Source organism: Ranitomeya imitator, chromosome 1 (genome assembly GCF_032444005.1).
Source record: "Ranitomeya imitator isolate aRanImi1 chromosome 1, aRanImi1.pri, whole genome shotgun sequence".
Taxonomy (NCBI): domain Eukaryota; kingdom Metazoa; phylum Chordata; class Amphibia; order Anura; family Dendrobatidae; genus Ranitomeya; species Ranitomeya imitator.
Window position 1 is genome coordinate 499939479 of NC_091282.1, and position 19938 is coordinate 499959416.

The 19938-nt window shown below is 43.1% G+C and overlaps 1 protein-coding gene across 2 annotated transcripts in view; it reads left to right on the plus strand.

The window, feature by feature from the left end:
• Positions 1-14038: 14038 nt before the first annotated feature.
• BNC2 (basonuclin zinc finger protein 2) overlaps positions 14039-19938 on the plus strand; it is a 1179347-nt gene continuing 1173447 nt past the window's right edge. For both annotated transcript variants that reach the window (XM_069766293.1, XM_069766303.1), the window contains exon 1: positions 14039-14444. In XM_069766293.1, coding sequence (XP_069622394.1) covers positions 14442-14444 — 3 coding nt within the window. In that variant the 5' untranslated portion in view covers positions 14039-14441. The remainder of the gene's footprint in view (positions 14445-19938) is intronic.

Sequence of the window (19938 nt, forward strand, 5' to 3'; positions counted from 1 at the left end):
CGGGTGAAATATTACAATCCAGCCATGGCCGATGCTGAAATATCATCGGCCATGGCTGGAAATACTAATGTGCCACCACCCCACCCCACCGATCGCCCCCCCAGCCCCCCGATCTGGCCGGTACACTGCTCCGGCTCCCCTCCGTCCAGTGCTCCGCTCCCCCCCGTGCTCTTGTCCGCTCCCCCCGTGCTCCAATCACCCCCCTGTGCTCCGATCACCCCCCCTGCACTCCGATCCACCCCCCCGGTGCTCCGTTCCACCCCCCCGTGCTCCGTTCCAGCCCCCCCGTGCTCCGTTCCACGCCCCCCGTTCTCCGTTCCACCTCTCCCGCGCTCCGATTCCCCCCCCGTGCTCCGATCCCCCCCCCCCGTGGTCCCCCCCACCCCATCATACTTACCGATCCAGCCGGGGTCCCGTCCGTCTTCTCCCTGGGCGCCGCCATCTTCCAAAATGGCGGGCACATGCGCAGTGCGCCCGCCGAATCTGCCGGCCGGCAGATTCGTTCCAAAGTGCATTTTGATCACTGAGATAGATTATATCTCAGTGATCAAAATAAAAAAAATAATAAATGACCCCCCCCCTTTGTCACCCCCATAGGTAGGGACAATAAAAAAATAAAGAAATTTTTTTTTTCCACTAATGTTAGAATAGGGTTAGGGTTAGGGGTAGGGTTAGGGTTAGGGGTAGGGTTAGGGCTAGGGTTAGGGTTAGGGCTAGGGGTAGGGTTAGGGGTAGGGTTAGGGTTAGGGCTAGGGTTAGGGCTAGGGGTAGGGTTAGGGTTACGGGTAGGGGTAGGGGTAGGGGTAGGGTTAGGGCTAGGGTTAGGGCTAGGGTTAGGGTTTCGGTATGTGCACACGTATTCTGTTCCTCTGCGGATTTTTCCGCTGAGGATTTGATAAATCCACAGTGCTAAACCGCTGCGGATTTATGGCGGATTTACCGCGTTTTTTTCTGCGCATTTCACTGCGGTTTTACAACTGCGATTTTCTATTGGAGCAGTTGTAAAACCGCTGCGGAATCCGCACAAAGAAGTGACATGCTGCGGAATGTAAACCGCTGCGTTTCCGTGCAGTTTTTCCGCAGCATGTGTACAGCGATTTTTGTTTCCCGTAGGTTTACATTGAACTGTAAACTCATGGGAAACTGCTGCGGATCCGCAGCGTTTTCCGCAGCGTGTGCACATACCTTTAGAAATAGGCTATGTGCACACTGTGCGGATTTGGCTGCGGATTGGCCGCTGCGGATTCGCAGCAGTGTTCCATCAGGTTTACAGTACCATGTAAACATATGAAAAACCAAATCCGCTGTGCCCATGGTGCGGAAAATACCGCCCGGAAACGCTGCGTTGTATTTTCCGCAGCATGTCAATTCTTTGTGCGGATTCCGCAGCGTTTTACACCTGTTCCTCAATAGGAATCCGCAGGTGAAATCCGCACAAAAAACACCGGAAATCCGCGGAAAATCCGCAGGTAAAACGCAGTGCCTTTTACCCGTGGATTTTTCAAAAATGGTGCGGAAATATCTCACACGAATCCGCAACGTGGGCACATAGCCTTAGGGTTAGGGTTGGAATTAGGGTTGTGGTTAGGGGTGTGTTGTGGTTAGGGTTGTGGTTAGGGGTGTGTTGCGGTTAGGGTTGTGATTAGGGTTATGGCTACAGTTGGGATTAGAGTTAGGGGTGTGTTGGGGTTAGTGTTGGAGGTAGAATTGAGGGGTTACCACTGTTTAGGCACATCAGGGGTCTCCAAACGCAACATGGCGCCACCATTGATTCCAGCCAATCTCGTATTCAAAAAGTCAAATGGTGCTCCCTCACTTCCGAGCCCTGACGTGTGCCCAAACAGTGGTTTACCCCCACATATGGGGTACCAGCATACTCAGGACAAACTGCGCAACAATTACTGGGGTCCAATTTCTCCTGTTACCCTTGTGAATCTAAAAAAATGCTTGCTAAAACATAATTTTTGAGGAAAGAAAAATGATTTTTTATTTTCACGGCTCTGCGTTGTAAACGTCTGTGAAGCACTTGGGGGTTCAAAGTGCTCACCACATATCTAGATAAGTTCCTTGGGGGGTCTAGTTTCTAAAATGGGGTCACTTGTGAGGGTTTCTACTGTTCAGGCACACCAGGGGCTCTGCAAACGCAACGTGATACCCGCAGACCATTCCATCAAAGTCTGCATTTCAAAAGTCACTACTTCCCTTCTGAGCCCCGACGTGTGCCCAAACAGTGGTTTACCCCCACTCATGGGGTATCAGCGTACTCAGGAGAAACTGGACAACAACTTTTGGGGTCCAATTTCTCCTGTAACCCTTAGGAAAATAAAAAATTCTGGGCTAAATAATTATTTTTGAGGAAAGAAAACGTATTTATTATTTTCACGGCTCTGCATTATAAACTTCTATGAAGCACTTGGGGGTTCAAAGTGCTCACCACACATCTAGATAAGTTCCTTTCGGGGTCTAGTTTCCAAAATGGGGTCACTTGTGGGGGGTTTCTACTGTTTAGGCACATCAGGGGCTCTGCAAACGCAACGTGACGCCCGCAGAGCATTCCATCAAAGTCTGCATTTCAAAACGTCACTACTTCAATTCCAAGCCCCGGCATGTGCCCAAACAGTAGTTTACCCCCACATATGGGGTATCACCGTACTCAGGAGAAACTGGACAACAAATATTGGGGTCAAATTTCTCCTGTTACCCTTAGGAAAATAAAAAATTCTGGGCTAAATAATTATTTTTGAGGAAAGAAAACGTATTTATTATTTTCACGGCTCTGCATTATAAACTTCTATGAAGCGCTTGGGGGTTCAAAGTGCTCACCACACATCTAGATAAGTTCCTTTCAGGGTCTAGTTTCCAAAATGGGGTCACTTGTGGGGGGTTTCTACTGTTAAGCCACATCAGGGGCTCTGCAAACGCAACGTGAGGCCCACAGAGCATTCCATCAAAGTCTGCATTTCAAAACGTCACTACTTCACTTCCGAGCCCCGGCATGTGCCCAAACAGTAATTTACCCCCACATATGGGGTATCAGCGTACTCAGGAGAAACTGGACAACAACTTTTGGGGTCAAATTTCTCCTGTTACCCTTGGGAAAATAAAAAATTGCAGGCTAAAAGATCATTTTTGAGAAAATAATTTTTTTTTTTTATTTTCATGGCTCTGCGTTATAAACTTCTGTGAAGCACTTGGGGGTTCAAAGTCCTCACCACACATCTAGATTAGTTCCTTTGGGGGTCTAGTTTCCAAAATGGTGTCATTTCTGGGGGATCTCCAATGTTTAAGCACACAGGGGCTCTCCAAACGTGACATGGTGTCCGCTAATGATTGGAGCTAATTTTCCATTTAAAAAGCCAAATGGCGTGCCATCCCTTCCGAGCCCTGCCATGCGCCCAAACAGTGGTTTACCCCCACATATGGGGTATCAGCGTACTCAGGACAAACTGGACAACAATATTTGGGGTCCAATTTCTCCCATTATCCTTGGCAAAATAGGAAATTCCAGGCTAAAAAATCATTTTTGAGGAAAGAAAAATTATTTTTTATTTTCATGGCTCTGCGTTATAAACTTCTGTGAAGCACCTGGGGGTTTAAAGTGCTCAATATGCATCTAGATAAGTTCCTTGGGGGGTCTAGTTTCCAAAATGGGGTCACTTGTGGGGGAGCTCCAATGTTTAGGCACACAGGGGCTCTCCAAACGCGACATGGTGTCCGCTAACAATTGGAGCTAATTTTCCATTCAAAAAGTCAAATGGCGCGCCTTCCCTTCCGAGCCCTGCCGTGTGCCCAAACAGTGGTTTACCCCCACATATGAGGTATCGGCGTACTCGGGAGAAATTGCCCAACAAATTTTATGATCCAATTTATCCTACTGCCCATGTGAAAATGAAAAAATTGAGGCGAAAAGAATTTTTTTGTGAAAAAAAAGTACTTTTTCATTTTTACAGATCAATTTGTGAAGCACCTGAGGGTTTAAAGTGCTCACTAGGCATCTAAATAAGTTCCTTGGGGGGTCTAGTTTACAAAATGGGGTCACTTGTGGGGGAGCGCCAATGTTTAGGCACACAGGAGCTATCCAAACGCGACATGGTGTCCGCTAACGATGGAAATAATTTTTCATTCAAAAAGTCAAATGGCGCTCCTTCCCTTCCGAGCCTTACCATGTGCCCAAACAGTGGTTTACCCCCACATGTGAGGTATTGGTGTACTCAGGAGAAATTGCCCAACACATTTTAGGATCCATTTTATCCTGTTGCCCATGTGAAAATGAAAAAATTGAGGCTAAAAGAATTTTTTTGTGAAAAAAAAGTACTTTTTCATTTTTACGGATCAATTTGTGAAGCACCTGGGGGTTCAAAGTGCTCACTATGCATCTAGATAAGTTCCTTGGGGCGTCTAGTTTCCAAAATGGGGTCACTTGTGGGGGAGCTCCAATTTTTAGGCACACGGGGGCTCTCCAAACGTGACATGGTGTCCGCTAAAGAGTGGAGCCAATTTTTGATTCAAAAAGTCAAATGGCGCTCCTTCCCTTCCAAGCCCTGCCGTGCGCCCAAACAGTGGTTTACCCCCACATATAAGGTATCAGCGTACTCAGGACAAATTGGACAACAACTTTCGTGGTTCAGTTTCTCCTTTTACCATTGGGAAAATAAAAAAATTGTTGCTAAAAGATAATTTTTGTGACTAAAAAGTTAAATGTTCATTTTTTCCTTCCATGTTGCTTCTGCTGCTGTGAAGCACCTGAAGGGTTAATAAACTTCTTGAATGTGGTTTTGAGTACCTTGAGGGGTGCAGTTTTTAGAATGGTGTCACTTTTGGGTATTTTCAGCCATATAGACCCCTCAAACTGACTTCAAATGTGAGGTGGTCCCTAAAAAAAATGGTTTTGTAAATTTCGTTGTAAAAATGACAAATCGCTGGTCAAATTTTAACCCTTATAACTTCCTAACAAAAAAAAATTTTGTTTCCAAAATTGTGCTGATGTAAAGTAAACATGTGGGAAATGTTATTTATTAACTATTTTGTGTCACATATCTCTCTGGTTTAACAGAATAAAAATTCAAAATGTGAAAATTGCGAAATTTTCAAAATTTTCGCCAAATTTCCGTTTTTATCACAAATAAACGCAGAATTTATTGACCTAAATTTACCACTAACATGAAGCCCAATATGTCACGAAAAAACAATCTCAGAACCGCTAGGATCCGTTGAAGCGTTCCTGAGTTATTACCTCATAAAGGGACACTGGTCAGAATTGCAAAAAACGGCAAGGTCTTTAAGGTCAAAATAGGCTGGGTCATGAAGGGGTTAAATTAATGATAAGTGTGAAACTAAACAATGCCTGACCAACTCAATGCCCTACTAATGTATAAAAGTAAGCAATGCCCTACCAGTTTGTGAAAGTGAACAAAGACCTACCAATCCGTATCCCTACCAATGTGTAAAGGTACTGTCACACTGAACGATATTGCTAGCGATCCGTGACGTTGCAGCGTCCTGGATAGCGATATCGTTGAGTTTGACAGGCAGCAGCGATCAGGATCCTGCTGTGCCATCATTGGTCTGAGCAGATAGTCCAGAACTTTATTTCGTCACTGGACTCCTGCAGACATCGCTGAATCGGCGTGTGTGACGCCGATTCATCGATGTCTTCACTGGTAACCAGGGTAAACATCGGGTTACTAAGCGCAGGGCCGCGCTTAGTAACCCGATGTTTACCCTGGTTACCAGCGTAAACGTAAAAAACAAACAAACACTACATACTTACATTCCGGTGTCTGTCCCCCGGCGCTGTGCTTCTCTGCACTGTGTAAATACCGGCCGGAAAGCAGAGCACAGCGGTGACGTCACCGCTGTGCTTTCCGGCTGGCGCTCACAGTCAGTGCAGAGAAGCAGAGCGCCGGGGGACAGATACCGGAATGTAAGTATGTAGTGTTTTTTTCTTTACGTTTACGCTGGTAACCAGGGTAAACATCGGGTTACTAAGCGCGGCCCTGCGCTTAGTAACCCGATGTTTACCCTGGTTACCAGGGGACTTCGCATAGTTGGTCGCTGGAGAGCTGTCTGTGTAACAGCTCTCCAGCAACCACACAGCGACGCTGCAGCGATCGGGATCATTGTCTAGATTGCTGCAGCGTCGCTAAATGTGACGGTACCTCAAGGCTATGTGCACACGTATTCTAGGTCCACTGCGGATTTTTCTGCAGTGCATTTGATTAATCCGCAGTGGAAAACCGCTGCGGATTTACCGCGTTTTTTCTGCGGTTTTTCTGCGGATTTTAACTGTAGTTTTACAACTGCGGATTTCTATTGGAGCAGTTGTAAAACTGCTGCGGAATCCGCAGAAAGAAGTTACATGCTGTGGAATGTAAACCGCTGCTTTTCCGCGCGTTTTTTCCGCAGCATGTGCACAGTGTTTTTGGTTTCCCATAGGTTTACATTGAACTGTAAACTCATGGGAAACTGCTGCGGATCTGCAGCAAAATCTGCATCGTGTGCACATATCCTAAAAGAAAACAATGCGCAGTAACTGAATCCAAAACATAAAAATATGTTATGTTTTCACATAGGTCTTGCTTTGGAAGACTAAGGCCTCGCTCTTATTTGCATTCAGGAGGGCTGCGGATGGCTGCGTAATTCCTCCCTTCTTCCTCCTTGAGGCTCCGCGTACACTCTGCCTACTCATGCGTTGCATTTTCATGCGGTCGTCGTACATGTCTATTCGCCCATGCTGACGCATCCGCATGCAGTGCATGTCCATGCGTATCCAATGTTGAAGATAGGTACACAGTGAAATGCTGGACGCATACAGAAGTGGGCGGAGCCATCTGCAGCCCTACTGAACTCAAATGTGAATGAAGCCTAACACCTTGTATTGTTTGTGCTTGCAAGGTGAAAGCAAAGCTAAACTTTGGTATCCTGAAAATCGCAGCAAAAAAGCACAGCAAAAACACAATAAGAAAAGCAGAAAAAATTGTGTTTTGGAAGCAGATTTTTTACTGCCGAGTGCCGAGAGATCGGGTTGCAGAAAAAAAGCAGCAAAAAGCAATGTGTGAGCATAGCCTTAAAGGGTTTTCCTGCTTCAGAAAACCCCTTTCCCCAGGCGTAGGTAAAAATACAAACTGTCCAGGGCAGAGTCTCTTATGCTGCTCTCAGTGTTTCTTATTGTTTGCAGTGCTGACAACACATTGACCGCACTGCAGCCAATCACTTATTGGCTGCAGTGTTTTCAATTTGATATCAGCACTGCAGACAATAACAAACACTGAGAGCAGCAGCATAGACTCTGTACTGGACACGGAAAGGATGAGTAAAGCTCAGTTGTTCTTTTTTTTTTTTAAAGGGGTTGTCCACTACTAGGACAACCCCTTCTCAATATTTGGCCTCTTTTTAATAAACCACATATACTCACCTCCCATGCCGGCGCTGTTCCAGTGGTGTCAGCACTTGCATTCCTGGGGCTTTTGTTATGACACGAGTCCTGCGACCAATCAGCATTGCTATCACTGTCCCCACCTTCGGACTTATAAGTAATCAACATGAAGTGGGAGCTGTGGCTGTCCACTCACTTCCTCTTGATTACCCATACATCCAAAGGTGGACACAGTGACGTCAGCGCTGATTGGGCAAAGGGCTTTTGGTGTCTTAACGATCTCAAGTGAGCACAGAGAATGCGAGTGCCGACACCACTGGAATAGCACAGGCATGGGTCGTGAGTATATGTGTTTTTAATTTAATGGGGCAAATATTTAGATTGAGAATTGGGAATCCTAGTAGTGGATAACCCCTTTAGCTATGACTAGGGAAAGGGTTTTCTGAATTAAAAAAAACCCTTTACTTAGTTACATTTTGGTAGTGTGTGACTCGGGGGCCAGTCAAAAGAACAGCATATTGAAATAATATTTGTAAATTATCTATACTTTGCTTAGTCATAGATTTGAACCCAACTCTAAATACACAGGGAACAGTTATTAAAGGGAACCTGTCACCACTTTTCTGTCCTACCAGCTAAAAATATCATTTTATTCAGTGTCAGCTATGCATTCCCTAAATACTTATGTAACCCCTTGACTCCCCATGCATCACCCATAAAAAACCTTTTATATTTCTCCTATGATGTATGCTAATAGTGTCCATCCGGTCCGATGGGCGTGGCTTCGGTTCACTCACTCCACCCCTCTCCTCAGCTGCTGCATGCAGTCCTTGACGTGGATGGCGCAGATCGCTGTGAGATATCTCTCCCGCGTAGTCAAATGGTTTCTCGTGCATGTGCACTTCTGCTTTTCGGCTTAGCTTTGCAGTTGGGCAAAGCATACAGCGCACGCATGGGAAACCATTTGGCTGCATGGGCGCAATATCTCATAGCAATCTGCGTCATCCACATCAAGGACTGCGTGCAGCAGCCGAGGTGAGGGGTGGGGTGAGTGAACCGAAGCCACGCCCATCGGACTAAATCAGACTTAAAGTAACCCTTCCATTAGATTCATGCTGTCTGAACCACAGGCAGCATGAATCAGAGTTTAGCTGACGTCACACTAGCGAGTTTTACGGATGTATGAGCGCATAAAATACGTCCGTAAAATACACATTACACATGGCCCAATGATTCTCAATGGGGCAGGTCCTATCAGCCGTATATTACGCATCCGTATTATACGGTTTGCTACGGCCGTAGAAAATCGCAGTATGCTGCGTTTGTCAGCGTATTGCGCAAAAAATATGCCAATGAAAGTCTATGGGGGCACGCAAAATACGGAATGCATACGGACCATGCGTGTGACTTGCGAGAAATATGCTACACTCTGGCAGGTGTCAGGAATTGTCCAAAGGCCTCAATCAGGAAGCTGAGACATGCTAATTAGCTGAAAAAGCCAGACAGTCAACCCGGAAGTCTGCGGCACGCCTCCACGGAGTGAGAATCAGCATGGCCAACATCATGAATGTGGACATGCTCATAATTTTGGTGCAAGAAAGGCCAGTAATTTGGGACCAGAGAGATCCCAACTATGCGAACAGGGCCCAAAAAGAGGCAGCATGGAGGAGTGTGTGTGGGTCCCTATTCCCACGTTATGAGCAGCAGCCACGTGAGGCACAGAGACAAATAAGTAAGTACACTCATGTTTGTGAATTAATTTAATTGTGAAACAGCAGTACCTAACTCCTTTGAAGTATTTTTCAGGAAATTGTTAATTATTTCATAAATTAATTTATATAACACCATTACGTACATGGTGCTGTACATGATAAACGGATGGATTAAATACAGGGTTTTTTCAGATGTCCCTTACAGTGTTAACCAGCAAAAATACATACTTGGATAGAGGGTAGCGGACTCTGTCTTTGTGGCCTTACATTCAATTTTTTAATATTTTTCACAATTACTAATAAATGTATTCCACAAATGCATATTCCTAGGCTATAATAAAATCAGTGTAGTCAATTACACCTTGTGTGACCACTGTGCATAATGGCGTAATAAATTTGTGTACTCTATTTTGTTGCAGTGGCTGATGTGATGAGAAGATGGCGGAGCATCCGCGATCAATATAGGACGGAGAGGCAGCAGCGTGACAGGAGTGGGTCAGGCACACCTCCTACAAAAAAAATATATATTATGATCTTTTGACCTTCTTGAATCCCAGCATGGACCTCTGACCGTAAGTACAAACCTCACAACACATTTTCAACATATGTTTAGAATGTTCCGACATTTTTTTGTTTAAATTTTACTACATACTTTCATTACAGAACACAGTCTAACCTCACTGAGAGGGAGACAGGGTCGGATTCGGAAGTGGGCATAGACCCAGTTGGGGAAGGAGGAGAGCTGGCTGGTCCATCTTCAAATGCGTCATACGCCGTCCCTCCAGCATCCTCGTCTACCACACATTCAGCTCCAGCAGCACCTGGACAAGATGATGCCCCACCAACAACATCAGCAGCAGCACAAGCAATCCAGGATGACCCTGCAAACAGCAGCAGCCCTACTGTTGCCCTGGAGTGCTCACCACAGGCTGCAGTGATGTCACAGCATGCGCGCCGCAGAAGAGAGCTACTCCAAAGTAAGAGAAATGTTGATGCTGGGGTGTTGAACTACCTGGCAAGGGTTCGTGAGGATGATGGTGAGGAGGGCTTTACGAGGAGCCTGGCTCTGTATTTACATCCCCTAGAGCGTGAGGTGAGGCTTCGTGTGAGAGGTTGCATTCAGATCCTTATTGATGCATGCACCCCCCCAAATAACCCATATCAGCTTATGGAGTCTATTGAAAATTGGCAGCTGTCACCACATAATCTCCTGTGGCTGCAAAGATGTCAACAGGTGCATGCTCAACAGGGATTTGAAGCATCCCCTCCACGTGAGCCTACACCTCGACCCCTACCCACACCAAACCCACCATGGCAACCTCAGAACCATATGGCAGACTATCATCAACCCTCCCAATATGGCCACTTGTCCAGACCCAGTGCTGGAGGCTGGTCCCAACCTGGGTTTGCACGACATGGCCATATTGGGGTTGGATATGACTCCAAGCTATATTTTCTACAACCTGAGGGATTTGCTCAGAATCCTTATGGCCATTACACAACTGGCCCACATGAGTCAAGGTCAAATGTTCCTACAGCTCACACATCATCCACACAGGGTGAAGGACAATTGGGCCAACAAAGGCCACCTGATGAGGACCCTGACCTACCCCCATCTCCACCACCTACGTACCAAAATCTGTGATTTTTTTTAATTATTTTTGGTGTTTTGTGGACATATCCATATGTTCTTTATGTTTGTGCTGTCATAGCACTTTGTTATGATGTTATAGTTCTTGAAATTCAAAAAAATTTTTGAATTTGCTGGAAAAAGCAAAATAAGTTTAGCAAAAAAAAAGTTACATCAAAAAGGCTTTTGCGTAAAGTAAATATTATCATATAAAGCCTAATTATGGTTGTGGTCCAATCATTCTTACATCACACACACATGCTATGCTCATAACCATATGTGAATTAAGTAAATACAACACACAGAGTTTTGTTTCGAAAATTTAAATGGTTTGGCCAAATTAGAATATATTTATAAACAAAAGAAATCAGACATGCAAAACTGCATAATCTTGCCAGAGAGTGGCACCATGAGAAGAAACAAAATAAGTTGTGAATACATCCCTTACTTTTAGGCCAGAAAGGGGACGCCACGGAGGAGGGCCATGTGGTGTAGGCCTAATCACATTGCTCAACAGGTGTTCACCAATATCAGCTGAGGAACAATCATGTATGCGGGTAAAATTGTGCAAAATAACACAGGCTTTTATGACTTCATTCACTGTATCCTCACTGAGCTGAATGGCAGACTGGAGAACACGCCATTTTGCTGCCAGAATCCCAAAGGCACACTCCACCAGTCTCTGCGCCCTGGAAAGCCTCAAATTAAAGACCCTCCGCCGGTGGTCCAGGTTGCGCCGGGTATAAGGCCTCATGATGTGCCTCGTCAGTTGGAACCCTCATCTCCAACAAAAACAAAAGGCACTGCTTCTGCATTGGAGGCTGGGAGTTGTTGTGGTGGTGGGAGGTCTAACTGGTTGTCATGTAGCCGACGACCCATAATGGACGAATTGAAGACCCTAGAGTCTCCAGTTTGCTCATAGGCCCCAATGTCTACAATTATAAACCTGTAGTTACTGCCAACAACAGCTAACAGAATTACAGAGAAAAGCTGCTTATAATTGTAGAATTGGGAGCCAGAGTTTGGCGGCTTACGTACCCTGATATGTTTCCCATCCACGGCTCCAATGCAGTTAGGGAAGTCACAAGTGTTCTGGAATCCACTGGCGATTTTGAGCCAATCCTCCTGTTTGGGCTCAGGCATAACAAGTTCCTGAAGTTAAGCCCATATTTGAAAACAGGTTGAACGCACAATGCCCGAAATTGTCGACCGCCCAATCAGAAACTCCAGGTGTAGTCCCGCATACGACAAGCCAGTGGACAGGAAGCTGAAAGACAAATAAAGATAATATTAGGTATGTAACAAGAGTACAAAGAAAACATGAAGAAGCACAAGTGCATAGTATATTTACAAAGACATTATTTACAATCTAAAATTGTACATTTCCCTTGGTTACTTTACTAGAACATTAACCACAGTTTGGTTGATCTGCTTGTGCCCTAATGTACACATATACTTTCAAAAACATGCTAGAACACAACACATAAAAAATATCATCAACATACAGTATGTGAGAATGTTGATTACATACCGTAAGGTAAGGAGAAGATGCTCCTCAGCGGATATGGCTTTGCGCATCCTTGTGTCCTGATAGGTGATACCTGGATGAAAGATCTCCAACAAGATATCAAAGGTACTGATGGTCATGCGACAGTACAGATAGAACTTGTCAGGATGTGACCTCAAAGCTGTATAGAGCCTCTCAAAATGTCCTTTACTGTGGCATTGGGTCAATAGAGGATGCACCCACAATCTTCGTCTCCTCCTTCGCGGATCGACATTCACCGGATATGGCTGCCCAAAGCGACGCAACAACAGCCAGTGAAACAACACCCGCTGAGTTGTGCTTAAAGACACATGGTCAGACATGTTTTGAAGGTAAGACCAACACAGCCAAAATAAGCACAATAAATAAATGGGCAGATTGGAGGGTGCCACCTGTTGTAGAGCGCTTAAATAGGGTTGTTGATGATGATTTGAATGATTTGCAGGCCAGAGAACCGTTAAATGTCCATTTTGTGATGTTGCGTGAAAAATACGCATTACGGATCACATACGGATCACACACGCAACAGTACATGCGCAAAATACGCAACCACACCATGGAAACGGATTACCTATGGAACACTATTTCTGGGACATTTCGGCGTATTACGCGCATATTGCGGCCATAAAATACAGACCGTATTGTCTTACGCTGAGTGTGATGCTGGCCCTTGGCTTCACGCTTATAGCCAGTTAGCTAATTATGTTTTCGTAAGAAATGCTATGGTGTTTGGTTTGAGAAGCCGGTCGGGAACTAGACATGACTAGCCTGATGTTGTTCATGGCCTGCTTCTCCATACTCTGCTCTAGCTGATTGATTAATCTCTCCTTATGTACAGTACGCATATGGAGAGTCCTGTCAGTCAACTGAAGTAGGGTGTGGTGACCCAGGCCATGGACATCAGCCTAGGCATGTCTGATCCCTGATAACTTCTCAAACCAGGGTTTCTCTGAAATCCAGCAGCATTTCAGAATAAAACATACCTGGCTGCAATTGCAACTACTTTTTATTTTTTCGTTCAAAGCCTCTTCCTCTCTAAAACTGGTAGAAGAAACCTATAAGGGCAAATTAAATATTTTCATGCAGAACAATTTTTCTATTTATTGGGTAATCTGTAAACGTGTCGCAATGAGAAGTAAGTTTATTATTACATCATTGTTATCTTTCGCTGTAATTGCTTCTTTCTTAGTGTAGGGTCGGCTTAGGGTGTGTGAGCATATTGCTAATACAAGTACATGATACAGAAGATTGTGATTCAGAACTCCTCTGTATTTTTCTCGTGTCTCCAGGGCAGGGTTAGTTTGGTTGGCTCAGTGTCACACACAGATGTGACTCTTTACCATGCAAACTTACACTGTGACGGCTGAGGCAGAGGAAATAGAAAAGCATAAAACAGAAAAAAACAAAACAAAAAACAAATTCCTGAAAAAACCACATTCACACAGGAGAGACTGAGGAGAAGCCACAGACGGCAGAACCAAAACCTGAGTGGCCAAGTTTGGAGGCAACCAACATTTCTTTCTTTGTACTGTCAATGTTCTGGAGCTTCTGTCCCTCCTCCCGCCCTTGTGTCTGGACTAGCTATGCTGATAAGGAGGATTCAGACTCAGCAAAGGGTCAGTTTGTCTGTATGAGTGATCAGCATGGAGACAGACTGAAAACCTCAATATCCCACTATTGTCCCCTAGTGTCAGCAGCTGCCCCTCCTCCCAAAATCATAACTGAGGAAGCAACTTTCCTATTCCTACTAAGTCATAGTAATACAGTGTATGAGCGCACAACATCAACTCTTCCTCCACTGCAGGAAAGTGTCCAGAGTGATGTGCTGCAGATCCTTTTTAAGTCACACTAGGTAGAGTAAATCCACAGGCAGAGGGAATTGCTTTGCTTTCCGCCCATCTCTTACATACTCCCCTCTCCCTCTGCAGTTGGATGTCTTCAGCTTTTCTTCAACTTTCTTTTTGGGTAGAGGTAACCCTTGCCTGCCTGCCTATCCCAAGTAATAGTAAATGACCACATACTGTACCTGATATGACAAGCTTGCCTGGAAAGCAGGAGAGGATCTGAGAGTTTATTGACAGGAGAAAAGTTGGGACAGACACTGACAAAGTGTTCCAGCCACAGCTTCTGGGAAGAAGTCACACAGAAGTCCAGAGAAAGTCACAGGAGCATGCAGTCATGGTAAGCTACTGCCTCATGGTGATACCTTGGGCAAAGTATTACTAACTCGTCTGCCTGCACACAAGTACTCAGCGGAGAGTGTTACCAAGTAGTCTATGTGTTTACTAGTACTGTATGTAAGATGTGTAGCACTGGGTTACTGAGCGTTAGCTCCTGGGGACTGGGACACTGCCACTGTGGAGTGCAGGAGGATGGTCCTTTTTTAATACAATTGTCTGTTATTTATTTATGGAATGAAAGATATGGAATGAAAATAAATAGGAGGATAAATATGTCTTTATACAAAGTGGTGAAATAAAGTAGAGGGATGATGAAATGTAAGCAAAATTGACAGTAACAGAGAGAGATAGATAAATATATATATATATATATATATATATATATATAAGATAGATAGATGATAGATATTAGATAGATAGATAGATAGATACAGATATGAGAAAGATAGATAAATATGAGATAGATAGATAGATAGATATGGGATAGAGATAGATAGATAGATAGATAGATAGATAGATAGATAGATAGATAGATAGATAGATAGATAGAAAATTATCGATGTGATATGAATGGAAGGAAGTATGCATAGACTGTTCTTCTTTCTCATAGCATATTAGGCTATTTAGTTTAGCTACATGTTTTGACTTCTAAAGTTTCATGCACAAGCCGGCAAGTGGCAGCACAGTTTACAAAGTGTCCTGTCAGTGCAGATCATGTGTGCTATCAGGGTCTCCCATACAGTAGAAGATTTTTTTTCTGGATAAATAATATATGAATTGAATATACAAACAGTAATCTCAAGCAAGCATAAGATATTTTACAATGGTCCACAGAATTTTATCATTGATCCAATAGTAATAAGTAATTTGTGTATTGACACTTGCTATAAAATTCTTGATTTGGAGTAATAGAATCATAGCGATTACTTTTTAATGCTGGAATTCATTTTTTGGTGCCATGTTTGCACTATTGACCCACTATAAAGCCCTCTATCCTTGCTTCTTCTTGTAGAATGCAGCAAGAGGCTGGGATGGAGGATGGGTTCTTCTCACACTTCTAAGTAGCAATGGCCAGACATAGTGCATAGATTTTTTTGTGTGTCTTTGACCTTCTCTGCTCTTCTTAATGTGACATGTCTTGTTCCAGTGATCAAAGGGCCGGATAAAGTGTGGGAGATAGGTCTGTCAAAAATGCTAGCAACAAAACATAGAGAAAGACAGGATTGGGAGCTGGCCTTATGGACAGAAATAAAAGTGGATTTGATAGTAGATTCAGGTTTATGATTGATTTAATTTAACCCCAGAGCTAAGCTGTTGTAAACTTGAAGGACAATAGATGTCATAAAATCATCATACGCGCCAGTGGATAAAGTGACAGCAAAACGTGTAAATGCTCAAGATGTTAAAAATCTTTTACTGTTTAAGGATATACTGTAGTTATTACATGGAGTATCTTCTAAGGCCAAGTTCACATGTTCAGTATTTGTAAGCTAAAACCAGGAGTGGGTGATAAATACAGAAATGGTGCATATGTTTCTATTATACTTTTCCTCTGATTTTTTCCCTCCTGGTTTTGGCTTACAGATACTGAGGTAAAATACTGCTAGTGTGACATTATAGACAGTCCTAGGTGCTCTATATGCTGCTTTCTACAGTGAGTAGTACCTTGAGTATTTTTTCTATTACATGTTTTACACATAGCACCAATGTACTCGACAGCATTCTGTGAAACTAAAGTGCTAGGAATATTTTATTTTTTTAAACAATATACCCAGCTTGGGGATTTAGATGTTTATCCACTTTCCGCGTAGAAATGAATACTAAGGAGACATCACAGTGTCTCAAGTCTGGAATTGACTGTGGTGATATTCTTTGATACAGTATACCTAAATTACGTGAACGTGAAGAACAAAGAGAAACACTCAGTGCATTCCTGCACAATCCCCTCCAACTCCCTTTCCTGCCTGTAGATTCCTCATGTATGGTGTCCCTAGGAAGACAGACTGTGTCACTCGTTCCATTAGAAGCCGTTGCTAGTGTTTTCCACAGTTTACATAGCTCAGCAAGTTTGTTATGCCAGGGTCCAGTCTTTATTTAGTTAAGGAATGTTATATCAGAGATGGATGTTTAATTTAAGTCGAAAACATTAGCCAGGGTGGCAGCATCGTCCACTGCGAGAATGGAGGTGCAGGTTAGCGAAGCAAACAAATTGCAATATATATCTATGTGTTCGTTCTACGTCTCCAAAATTGCAATTAAAATTTGCGTTGTTGCCATTTTTATTAGATTTTTTTTTACGCTATTGAAATTTCGCACATAAATCAGAAAATAAACAATGTACAAGAAACGCATCAAATAAAATCAGTGTCTCCATTTGAAAAGAAAAACACCTCCTAGGCAGAGTTCAGTTTATCAGTAGAAGAAATCAAGAAATAACTATATCTGGATACAAAATATTATGTTTTTAAAGTAATTTGAAAGTATTAGGTATGGGTATCTATAGAAAAAGTGTACAAACCATTTTCATCTGACGCCCATATGTGACATTTTAACTCCTAGGACTAGAAACACCCCCGCCGCTCTTAACTTGAAGAAATATTGAATTTGTCTGTTCTGAAAGTGCCACTAATTGATCAATTCCTAGGCGGTAGTGGTACAAGTCATAGTTTAAAGTGGTAAGCCTGCTCCTGAGCGTGCTCGACTCTTTTCTCTGTGCTTTACATAACATTCTGACCTAATCCTGCTTGCTGTCAGAGAGGTTTCATGGTTGTGCAATTGCTGTAGTGAAGAATGCCAATTTGCATTCCAGGAGTGTCATTTGATTACTTTTATCTGCTTTTCTCCAAGTCCATCCCGGACTTCTCATTTCATCTTTGCTATGTCACGTGTCAATACTGTGTCCTCTTTTCAAGAAAGAGAAGAAAAAAAATGTTTGCTTAAAACAAGAAAGAAAAAGTTCTTTCATGTTGCTTCCTCAGTCCCTCTCGAACTTGTCAACAGCAGAATGTGATTCACTTGGGCCTGGAGGAATAAAACACAGGAGGCTTAGGCAGCTCGATAAGCCTATGGACAGGTACATTGCAAAATCCCCAGAGAGACTTGTTAAAGAAGAGAAGGTCTGCGGAGTTCCCCGCTCTCTGACCTGGTGCTGTCCCTGCAGTTTTCTTATTTGATCTTTCCTAGTGAATTGATCTTTTTTCTTTTTCATCCTCATGAGACAATGGCCAAGACAACTAGGTATCTGTTGTAAAACAAAGCATAGAGTGCCTACCGGTCGTACACGTTTCGGGGCTGTGCGTGGAGTGTCAGAATAAGGGTTAAACGTAGATTTTCTGCGGCGCGACTGAGGTGTGCACTCTTCTACATTCACTGTTTTGTCAACAATGAAGCTTTTGTGGAGATGAGGTGACGTGTTAAGTGCCAGCTGCATGCTGTATCTTGTACTGGGTTACCGAGAACATACTCTATTTGGTAACTGTATGAAGGTAACCAAGGAGGAATGAAGTAATAAATGTATAAATTATTAAGAAAGCAAGAGCTCTATTACCTGCATCATCTCAAATCTGAATATATCGGCAATGTTTTTGCATGTATTTCCAGAATATATTATTATTATACTTTTTCGGACATCATTGAATAGACATAATATTAAAAGTATTTTTGCTTATACATAGGAATATATAAAACTAAGCTGCGACACCAAATAGCATACAGACAAGAATGATGCTGGAAAAATAAAAACTCTCTTTTGTAATACTAACCAACTGCTTTTAAATCCAACCTGTCAGCAATTTTGACCCTGGAAATCCGCAGACAGTTGTACATATGCGAAGCTTAGGACTGTTGATCAAGGAAAGAGAAAAAGAAACCATGCATTTTAAGCGCACACCCAAATCATAGAAAGATTGTATATATATAATAAGTACAAAATGTATTAATTGACAAAAATCCACAATAACATGTTAAAAGAACAAACCACATCACCACTAGTCCCATGACATTGTAATATGTACAAAAAAAGTCACAGTGGCATTATAAGTGCCTGGAATGACACTACACATAAACACGCTTAGGACTATTGAGGCATACATTCAGGTAGTGATTTAATTGAAACATGAATAAAGGAATGGAGCTAGCACTATTCCAACATTGGCTGCCTTCATCAGTTCTCTGGAAGTGGTCCCTAAACAGTGGTGGACAAAAACAGAAGAGGGCACCCTATGAAATAACAGTGTATGGCTCATATGAGGTCCAATAATGTGTCCTTGAAAAAGCGGAATGCTGTTTGGGATGTGGAAGTGGTCCACCATAACAACTGACAGAAGAGGGCCCCTGTGCAAGAACAATATATGCGCCCTTTGCAGACCTTCTGTTCATCATAATGCACAATCCCACCTGCTTTGGTGGTGGAAATGGGCCTCCTTACCACTTGCGCCTTTGTGTGGCTGCACAGGTTGCATTGATGACATGTCCACCCTTGACCATGCCACTTTTGCCGCTGAGCAGCTGCACAGGTTGCACCAGTAGTATGTCCAGTCCAATCCCTAACACTAAACTACGGTACTCTCCAATCTCTGCAGAACAGAGACCGTCTCTGTTTCAGACATAAGACTGCTGCAGCCAATTCATGACTGCGATGGTTATGCTTTGGACACCACAGTGGGTGTGTGACTTCACTGGATGGGCATGTGACTGCAGTGGTCATCCGGGAATAGGATGCACAGGATGTCCACAGGCATGTATAGGTTTACTATAGCTTGTTGCATTTATATTTTGCAAAATGATGAAAATGTTGTTTAATGAATCAACCAATATAGAATACACCAGCACAGCGGCAGTCTGCTACATACCAGCAGAAACTTCACACACAGTGTCACATCCATTGGCTCAATGTCTTTTATTTAGTAGGTGGACAAAAAGAAAGGGAAATAAAATAAAAAGACAACGTCATAGAAATCATCTGAAATTGTATACCTGTTTTTAAATCTGATTTATGACTGACTTGCCATAATTGCTGAGTGACAACCCCAGCGTAATAGCAGATAGACAATATTACTCAGAATCATGGGAATATAGTTCAGATATGGAAGAATGACATTTTTAATAACTTGACTGAAGAGAACAGCCCAAAGATTTATGCTTAGTTCTCACCCAATTAACAAAGCTAAGCATTACAAATTTATTGCCAATTTTTATGCCACCATATGGTTCTTCCATGAGATGCCATCCTCTCTGCTGGAAACTATACTCCCGAGGAGCAATGCTTCCATAATATGGCACGCAACAGACATTGTCACTAACTTTTTGATCTATAAATCCTTCAGAATAATATATAACACTTCAATTCATAAAGCATGTTAGTTATTGAACATACAAGAGAAATACATGACATACAGCTCTGGCAAAAATGAAGAGACCACTGCAAAATGTTCACTTTGTCTGATTTTTCTCTTTATAGGTATATTTTTGAGTAAAATGTAAATTTTTCTTTTAGT